Source organism: Prionailurus viverrinus, chromosome C1, assembly GCF_022837055.1.
Source record: "Prionailurus viverrinus isolate Anna chromosome C1, UM_Priviv_1.0, whole genome shotgun sequence".
NCBI lineage: Eukaryota > Metazoa > Chordata > Mammalia > Carnivora > Felidae > Prionailurus > Prionailurus viverrinus.
The window spans coordinates 214105230-214114144 of record NC_062568.1 but is presented as its reverse complement, the minus strand read 5'-3'; the positions used below and the strand labels follow the sequence as shown (position 1 = coordinate 214114144).

The 8915-nt window shown below is 64.6% G+C and overlaps 1 protein-coding gene across 2 annotated transcripts; it reads right to left on the bottom strand.

The window, feature by feature from the left end:
• Window positions 1–3050: 3050 nt before the first annotated feature.
• On the bottom strand, window positions 3051–7344 carry MXRA8 (matrix remodeling associated 8). 2 transcript variants are annotated; one of them, XM_047869400.1, is made up of 10 exons: window positions 7224–7343; window positions 6046–6069; window positions 5652–5957; window positions 5455–5556; window positions 4897–5367; window positions 4549–4707; window positions 4350–4389; window positions 4180–4256; window positions 3985–4065; window positions 3051–3836 (listed from the first exon to the last, which is right to left on the bottom strand). In XM_047869400.1, the coding sequence occupies exons 1-10, from the start codon at window positions 7270–7272 to the stop codon at window positions 3811–3813; spliced, it is 1335 nt and encodes a 444-aa protein (XP_047725356.1). In that variant the 5' UTR covers window positions 7273–7343; the 3' UTR covers window positions 3051–3810. The 2 variants fall into 2 exon arrangements, with proteins under 2 accessions (XP_047725356.1, XP_047725357.1); XM_047869401.1 differs by lacking the exon at window positions 3985–4065 and having other exon boundaries at window positions 7224–7344.
• Window positions 7345–8915: the final 1571 nt, after the last annotated feature.

Here is an 8915-nt window from a genome sequence, read left to right as displayed (position 1 = left end):
GCCCCGCCGCCGCCGCCGCCGCCGCCGCCGCCCCCTCGGGCCGCGCAGTTAAAGGGACCGCCGGCCCCGGGCTGAGCGCGCCCGCCGGGGGGCGCCCGAGAGCGGGCGGGGCCTGACGTCACCCGGCCGCCCGCGGCGCGGGGCGGGGCAGGGCTGCGCACGCGCGGAAGGGCGGGAGGGCGGAGCGCACGCGCGTGGGCAGTGGCCGGGCGGAGGTGGTGGCGCCGGTGCGCCGCCCTCGCGGCTGTCGTGGGCCACGGGTTCCTGGCCCGGCACGAGGGGACGTCCACAATGTGCTCGGGTCTCACCCCACGCTGGGCCTAGGGTCTCGGTCCGTGGGCGGACAGGGGGGCGTCCCCCGGAGGGAGGCGGCTGGGGACCCTCGACGTGCAACCCAGCTGTCAGAAAGGAGACCCCGCCCCAGGCAACGCCAAGCCCCTGGCCAGGGCTCCCTGGGTCCACTGCGGAACACAGAAGTGTGGCTGGGCCGGGGTTCGGGTCCTCCGCCCCCTCGCGAGGTCTCCCAGGGTCCTCAGGTGCTCAAAATCATATCGGCGGGCACCACGGGAAGCTGGGGATACTTTGGGCCGGGCCGTGAGCCGAAGACAGCCCGGTTTCTGCGCCCCCGCGCCCACTCCGGGCTCTCGCGCCCTCTGCCGGGTCCCACGGAGGCCCTGAGAAACACGGGCCAAGTGCATGCAAGTGCTGGCGTGAAGGCGGGAGTGCTCGCGTGAACACGTGTATGTGCTGCTGACGGCAACAGCGAAGGTCAGCGGAGCTCAGCGTGAGCAGCGGTGCACTCGCGCGTGTGCATAGAGGTACCCAGGCAAGGTGCTTCTGGTAGCAGGTGAAGAGATCCCCCGACCCCCACCCCTGCATCTGCGGATCCAACCAGCCTGGGGTCCTCTGTGAACCACGGGAGACCCAGAGCAGTGCCTCTCGCTCGGGTTGTGGAGGGTACAACCACACGCTGCTCCAACTGGAGGTAAAGGATCTCCCGCGCCTCCCCCCCCCCCCCCCCCCCCGCGTCCGTCCCAGGAGGACAACTTGAGGCCACTAGAGGGAGTCCCACATTGGCCAGAGTGAGGAACAGGATAGTCCCCAGGACAGGACCCAAGAGTGATGTTGAGGGGGATGCCCCTCCTGGTGTGTCCCCAGCACTTCCCCTGAAGCTGGCTGGAGCTTGGGTTCTGCCATCTGCCTAGTCATGGCTGTCCTTGGAGGGTGACCAGCACAGGAGAAAGCCCATCAGTCCACCACTGACTGGCGGGGCCAGACTGAAGAAGGTAAGTCCCTGAGCCCAGGCTGGGGACCACCCCTGGGTCAGCCTGGGCCAAGGGTGCTGACCTCCAGTCTCCTGCGCTCTGACAGGGAGAGCAGGCAGGGATCTGTGAGGTTGACCTCCACTTAACAAAGCCTGTGCTTTCTCCCCTTGGGGCTCCGTTTCCCCAGAAGTAATCTGAGGATACTGGGCAGTATGGCCTTGGATGAAGGGTCTGCCATGGCTCTCTGCTGGGTGTCTAGGGAAGGAGGAAGATAGTCCCCACCCGAGAGCTCACTAGTGGCCCAGCATCTCGCGGGCCGGATATAAATGACTGCCGGTCACGTACATGCAGGGGGTCTGATGCCCCATCCGCGCTTTGGCCCCCCCAAGCCTTTCTTTCTCACCAGACTGCCCAAGTCATGGGACACTGGTAGCTGGAGGCTAGAGACAATACCAGAGTGGATTCTGATGTGGTCAGGCTGGCGCACAGCAAGGAGAGGTGAGTCTGTGGTCAGAGCAGTGCAGCTACTGTGGGGCTAGGGGTCACTAGGCTGAGAGGGAGGCCCATTAGCAAGCAAGCCACAGCCCCTTGGCCCAGCCTCGCTCCCTGCCTTTGCCACTGTGGGACCCTTGCAGGTGTGTGGTGAGAAAACAGCCATTCTGAGGTGCTGTCCAGGCATTTACAGCAAGACAAGCCTGCTCACACTGAGTCCCGACACTGAGCTAAGAACCCGAGCTTAGGGTGTCCACCACAAACGCCTGCCTCGTGTTTCCCTAGGTACCTTTTAAACTGGCTGTTCAGAATTGAGCCTACAAAAAATTAGCGACCCCTGCCCCAGCCACGTTCTAAGTCATGGGCGTATGGCACCCTGCAGTCTCTCTTCTGCTCTCTGCTGATCTGGGATAGAGAACTGCCCTCCCCCTGCTCACTGCACCCCTGTTCTAGGATCTGTAAGTAACAAATCTTTTGACTTCCTTTGTGTGAGTGTACTGAAACTGTGCCTTCCCCAAAGCAGCCCTGGGGTTTTCACGTCCCCAGAGTGGGAGCTCAGATGCCAAGTTACCTGCGGACTCCGTGTGGGTGGCTTGTGCACCCTAACGTAGACAGTCATAAACTGCACATTTTTATTTAAGAGAGAGCGCGTGCGCAAGTGAGTGAGGAGAGAGAGAGAATCCCACGAGGGGCAGAGAGAAGCGGGGCTCGTGCTCACCCAAGGTGGGGCCCAAACTCACAAACCATGAGATCATGACCTGAGCCAAAGTCAGATGCTTAACCTACTGAGCCACCCAGGCGCCCTAAGCTGCATGTTACTGACACACGACCTCCGGTTTCCAGCCCTTGCTGCCTGGGAGGGTTTTAGAGGAGGGGGGCATGTTTGGAGAAACACAGTCCTCTTCCTCCTGCAGCCCCCTCCCCTCCCCCTCACAAGTGTCCTACCTTTGGTGCCCACTCTTGCTTCCCCCCTCTTTACCCTCACACATCGAATCCCATTTTGGCGTCTGCTTTCTCAGAGGACTGTCCCCTGAGCGCATCCTGGCTCTCCTCCTCCGTGTCCAAATAAACCCTCAGAAGAGAACTGAAATTCCTTCACGACCGACCAGGAATAGTGCCATAGGACTGACCTTGATGTGGCTCTTCCCGGGGTACCTGGACTCAGACCTTCCACTCAAAGAAATGGGCAGTGACAGCAGGGCTTCAGATGAAGGAAAGCATTTTGAGGTTCCCAAAGCCCAGACTCTGCCCCCGGGACATAAAGCAGGAGCCACAGAGGCATGCATACCCGGGCAGAGTCTAAAAATCATGTGGTCTTTATTGTGATGATGGCAGTTTCCTAGGAGGAGCAAACGTGGGGTGTTGGGAGTGGCAACACAAGCCACTCTAGAACCATCTTTACCCTTCCCCTGTCCTCAGCCAAAACAGGCCGAAGGAGGAGGTCCCAGCCCCAGACTCCAGCCCAGGGAGGGGCTATGGGAGTGGGGTCAGGGTCAAAAGTCACACGGAGCCCAGTGACTGTCAAGGCAATTTGGGCGGAAGGCAGAGAAGGGGCCCCTGCGCAGCCCCAAGTACCCCAACACAGAGCAGAGGAGAATTAGCCTGGGGCCTGGAGTGTGCAATCCTCAGATCCCAGCCTTAGGGTCCCCCTAGAAAGGGGTGAAGGAAGGGTGCTAGTCCTGGGGCTGATCTGAGCACCGAGCCCCAGCCCACAGCGCCAGAGGCCAGGAGAGCCCAAAGGGTTGGTCAACATCAGTGGGGTCTGGGCTCTGCCTGGAGGTGGGGGGGGGGGGCAGGACCACCAGTGGGTGTGGGAGCCAATAGGCACCTGAGGGCTGCTGCATGGAGCAGAGTCCCAGAGAGCCCCCTGCTGCTTGTGGGGATTAGTACAGCTCCTGGGAGGCAGCCTTGCTCTGTGCCAGTCGAGGCCAAGTTCCAGAACAGCGGGACCAGCCGCTGAAGGGTGTAGGGTGAGCCACATGAGGGTCAGGAGGTCATCCTCCAAGACAGGAGTCGGCAGGGCTGCTGGCCCAGCCAGGAGCCCAGGGTCGCCTTATTTGCAGTACTCCTTCCTGAACTCTGGAAGCCAAGGGGGACAGGTGGGGTAAACACAAGGCAGACATCCAGCAGGACCGCCCAGGGACTCCTGCCCCCCCCCCAGGGGGGGGGTGTTGGCTAGTGAGCGTGGGTGAGGTGAGGTACCAGCCCCACCCTCCTAGCCACTCACCTTTGTCCAAGTCAATGTACTTGGCGGGCAGTGGGCTGTGGGCCAGCTCAGCCCTCTCCTTCAGGATGTTGTTTTTGTAATCTGGTGTAGGCAAAGAGCAGGCTGAGCCTCCTCGCCCCGCCCCCCGCGGGGCTGTGCTTTCCCCTAGCCCAGGCCTGGAGCCACAGTCGGTCTTGGTTCTGGGGCCCCCCTCACCTAGTTGGATATCCTCACTCCTGTAAAGAGCCTGGTCTCCTGTGGCCACAGCAAACTCTGCCATGTTCACATCCTTCCTGGAGGTGCGAGGGTGGTGGGTGGTTAGAGCAGGCGGTGGGGTGGAGGGGGGGTGGTTCTGGTCCCCAGGAGAGCCTGGAGGCGACACTCACCCCTTTGGCTTCCCTGACTTCTTGTCCGAGTATTCGTAGCCTGGGGAGGGAGACTCGAGTTGGGTGCCGTCTCGCCCCCTCCCCAGCTCCCTAGGCCCTGAGGGGCGTTCCCATCCCCGCCGCACCCCACATCCCGCTTCTGGTCGGGAAAGGCTTGCTGGCTCTGGCCTCACCCCTGCGCCGGAGAGCCCCAGCTCACCTCCGCGGCGGCGCTGGCGGGTGGCCAGGATGACGGCGATGAACAGCAAAATGAAGAGGAGCAGCGTGGCCAGCACGTAGCCCAGCTGCTGGAAGAAGTGGGCCCGGCCCTCGGGGACGATGACGTTGATGACGCTGCGGCCGCGCACCAGCGTGGGATCTGCACGGGGCCGTACGGGGAAGGCGTCAGGGAGCTCGCGGCATGACCCGCCGAGCGTGCACCGGGTCCGGGTCCCGGGAAGGGACAGCCGGCCGCGGCCCACGGTGGGGCCGGGGGGGGGGGGGGGCTCGGCTCCCCTCGCCAGACACCCAGGGCCCGGGGTTGGGGCGGGGAGGGGCCACGCGGCACCTGGGCCAGGGGCACCGCTGTGGCTGGAACCGTTGCCCGGCGAGTCCCGCGGGGGCGGCTCAGCGACCGGCTCAGTGACCGTCAGGTGGAAGATGCGGCGCTCGTGCAGGCCGCAGTAGTGGTGGTGCAGATGGCAGGAGTAGGTGCCCTCGTCGGCGGGCTCCAGCGGCTCGATGCGCAGCGAGAAGTCGCCGCGCGCGAAGGCGTCCGCCCCCACCGCCACGCGGTCGCGCAGGAAGGGCGGCGCGTAGGCGCGGCGCTCACCCGAGGCGTACAGGTCCAGCAGGCGGTCGGCGCGGTCGTGCGGCACCCCGGGCGGCTGCCGGTCCCAGTGCACCACCTGCTGCGCCTCCTCCAGGTGCCGGTCGGTCCACACGTGCGCCCGGTTCACGCAGGTCAGCAGCGCGGGCGCGCCGCGCTCCACCACCAGCACCTCCTTCTCGCCGTCCCAGTGCGCGCCGGCCGCCCGGGCTGGGGGTGCAGGTGCGGGTCAGCGCGCGCGGGCGGGGAGGGGGCCGGCGGGGGGCGGGGGGCGCGGGCGGGGGCGGGCGCACTCACGGTTGTCCGTGACCTGGAGGCGTATGGCCAGGGTCTCGTACAGGTGGCAGTAATGGTGGTGCAGGTTGCAGGTGTACAGCCCCTCGTCGGCCTCCTCCACCGCTGCGGACCCGAGAGAAAACCCAGCGGTGGGGTGCGCGGCCGGCCCGCGCCCCCGCGGCCCCTGCGGCCCCCGCCGCGCGCCCCAGGCTCCTTACCGCGGATGAGCAGCGAGAAATTGCCGTCGTGGAAGGCGGAGAGCGGCAGCAGGAGGCGGCCGCGGTCGCGCGGCTCGTACACGCGCTGCTCGCCCGCGGAGTACATGTCTACGAGCCGGCGGGCGGGGCCGCCGCCCGGGCCGCCGCTCAGGTCCCAGTGGACCACGCGCTGGCGGTCGTGCAGCCGGTCCTGGGTCCACACCATTCTCGGGCTCTGGCAGCGCAGCACCGCCAGGGCGCCGGCCGCCCAGCTCACGGTGGACTCGGACACCACGGAGCTGGCGGCTGGCGCGGGCCCTGAGGGCACTGGTGGGGAGGAGGAGTCAGGGGGAGGGAAGGACCCGAGGGGATGGTATAGGGTGGGTCTGGCACGAGGGAGGGGGCGGTCACTAACCTGAGGACAGAAGCACAGCAGAGCCTAGAAGAAGAGGAGAGTCACACTGGGGGAGGGGGAGCGCAACCTGAACATTTACACCCCCGTCATCCACCCGGCCCAGGGCCATCACACTTGGATCCCTGCGTCCCTCTATAGTCCCTGCCAGGTGGGTGTTAATGAACACCTGCCTCACAGGTGGGGATAAAGTCAGGAGAGCCAGGCCAAGTGGGCGGAGGGCGGTCTCCTTTAGCCCGGCATGACAGAGGCACCCCTCCCACGGCCCCCCCACCCAGTCCTCACAGCCACCTCCCTGGGCTGCGGCGCAGCACTTGCCCTTCTGGGGCTGGACGGTGGGGCCGGCTCTGGAGTGTGTGTGTGTGTGACCAACAGCCCCACACAGGAATGGTGGCCACTGTCACCATCACTGCAGCAAGGCCCCCAGAGCACCAAAGCCTGATACCCAAGCTGGTTTGGGGGGGGGGGGGGGAGGGGGCTCCTGCACGTTCATATCCCACGTGGTAGGTGCACCTGCCGAGGGCCATGCCACGTGAGCCCTTGAGGGTTCTCAGACAGCTGGGAGCCCTGCCCCGCACCCAGTTCTCAGGGTCGGAGCCCCCTCAGCCTTTCCGAAGGGCAGAGGTCCAAAGCACGAGCGGCTGGACCATCCGCACCCCACCAGCAAGTTCCTGCTCCAGAGATGGGCTGAGCGCCCGGGACCAGGAGGAATGTGCCGGGTCAGCAGGCCAGCCCAGGAGGCGGGCTCAGGGGGCCTGGGAGCCAGGGGGCGTCTGGAACAGACCCTGTGAGCCGCACCACTCCCAGGCCCCCTAAATCCCCAACCTACTCCTTTTCTGGCCACTGGGAGAAGTGCAGACCTGAGGAGCTTCCTGGAAGAGTGGGGTGCAGGAGGGACCCCAGCGAGAGGCGCCCACCACCTCAGCCTCTGGCTCCCTAATCCGTGTGAGGGAAAGTTCTGGTGGAGATCCAACATAAATCCTCACACCCTCCTGGGTCCTGGGGGGCCCTTATCCTGGCGAGCTACTCCCTCGAGGCCCCCCAGACCAGCCCCTTCCCCGCAGGGTGGGAGTGTCCCACCCCTCTGCGCTCAAGCTCAGACCGGAGGCTTTGCCCAGAATGGAAACTCCCGAAGACCCGCCTGTGCTCCCACTCCGGACCCTCACCCACCCCGCACTCACTCTGCAGAAGCAACAGTTCCCAGAGCAGGACTTGAGACCGCAGCTCCATGGCGCCCGCCTGGCCCGCCTGCCTGGCTTTGTCTCACTTCTGCTCCAACTCTCCAGAAAAACAGCCCGGCCCCCTCCCCCTCCTTAGCACCCGCCATGACATCACGGAGCCCTGGGCCGGGTCGACAGTCTGCAGACCGCCCCCTCTGGCTCTAGCTGGCCCCTAGTCTTCCCCGAATCCTGGTCTGGCCTGGTGGGGAGGGGTAGGAGCATGGTCACTGGGTCCGACAAGGTGAGGGGAATCTGAGCAGCCATCCGGCCCGGGGATGGCTCAGGCCCTGGGAGGATGGGGGGGCAGTAGCCCAGCCCTTAGAGGGGCAGGAGGGCTGAGGGCATGGCCCTAATGCCGTGGGGGCGGCTGTGACATAAGAGGCCCTTCTGGGGCTGCTGCAGAGCTGGGCTTCTGGGGCGTACTTCACCTCCCTTCCACCTCTGTAGGCGGACCCTGGCCCAGGGGGTTCCCCTACGTGGACAGCCTGGCCGTCCCCTCCGCGCCTGCTGTGTCGTTCCAGGCATCCTGGGGCTTGGGGACCCCCAAGGAGCCCCAGCTACCAGACCCACAGCTCTTCCCCTTAGCCTCCTGGGGGGAGGGGGCGCTGCACATATTCACCCGTAAACCGAAGAGAACAGGGACACCAGCCCAGGAGCTTCAGGACAGCACAGTGGGCCCTGCTCTTGGCCAGTCATCTCTACCACCCAGAGGAGCCTGCCAGGGCATGAGGGTGGGGACCCTGAGCACTGAGCGCCCAGCGTTTGAGCAGCCCCTCCCCCCGGCCTGGACACCCCCTGCCCCCCCCCCCCCATCTGCCCACCATCAAGGGCAGACCTTGGTGTCCCTGAAACCAAACCCTGGAGAAGATGCTCCCTGGAGCACCTCCTCCTTGCCCAGAGTCAGGGGCGGGGGGGTGGTGCTGGGAGCCTGCCCCCCGGAAAGCACAAATTTGAAGCTCTGGGAAAAATTACCAAGTCACGTAAACAAATGCAAAATAACAGAGCACACACTGTGTACCAAACCCACTCTTTCTAGTTAAGCAAACCTCAAAAAGGAAAAAAAGGAAGAAAAAATCCAAACAACCGCAAAAACTCCACAGTGCATTTTTTAGACTGCCCATTTGAATAGAATTATGGTCACGGGCATCAGTTCCTGGTGGCTGGCATCTCACCCTTGAACCCTGTCCTGGTCCCCAAGTCCTCAGAGTAGCAAGAAACCCAGCCCAACCAGACTCTTAGGCTCCAGGTCAGCTGGGGAGACTGCCACTGCCACGGAGGGAGTGAAGGCCACAAGGGGGACCAGCCACGAGGGTGTGAAGAGGGCCCCCCCAACCCAGACCTAATGAACCCATTTCCTCAGCAAGACCCAGGCCCCGGGGGGGGGGGGGGGGGGGGCTGGAGCCCCTTTTCCAAACTGGAATCAGAGCTTGTCCTGGCCCCAGCCCCTCCCTGGGCCTTTCATTCTGGAAAAACAAGCCCGCCTGGCTGGCCTTGAGGCCTGGCCTCTCCTCCTGTTTTTTTAACTGGTTTATATTAGCTGGTGACCTCCCTTCTCTGGGCCCCGCCCATGTCTCTCCATCTCTGTCCCCCATTCCCGCCTCTGTCTGCCGGGCTGCCTCTCCCCCACGGAGGGAAGATGTCCAGGCAGTGCTG

Excerpts from the sequence above, each read along its gene's own strand:
- MXRA8 (XM_047869400.1), bottom strand. The coding sequence starts at position 7,272 with ATGGAGCTGCGGTCTCAAGTCCTGCTCTGGGAACTGTTGCTTCTGCAG. Across the intron at positions 6,070-7,223 it reads GGAACTGTTGCTTCTGCAGA|GCTCTGCTGTGCTTCTGTCC; the intron begins GTGAGTGCGGGG and ends CTCTTCTTCTAG. Across the intron at positions 4,066-4,179 it reads GAGTGAGGATATCCAACTAG|ATTACAAAAACAACATCCTG; the intron begins GTGAGGGGGGCC and ends TGCCTACACCAG.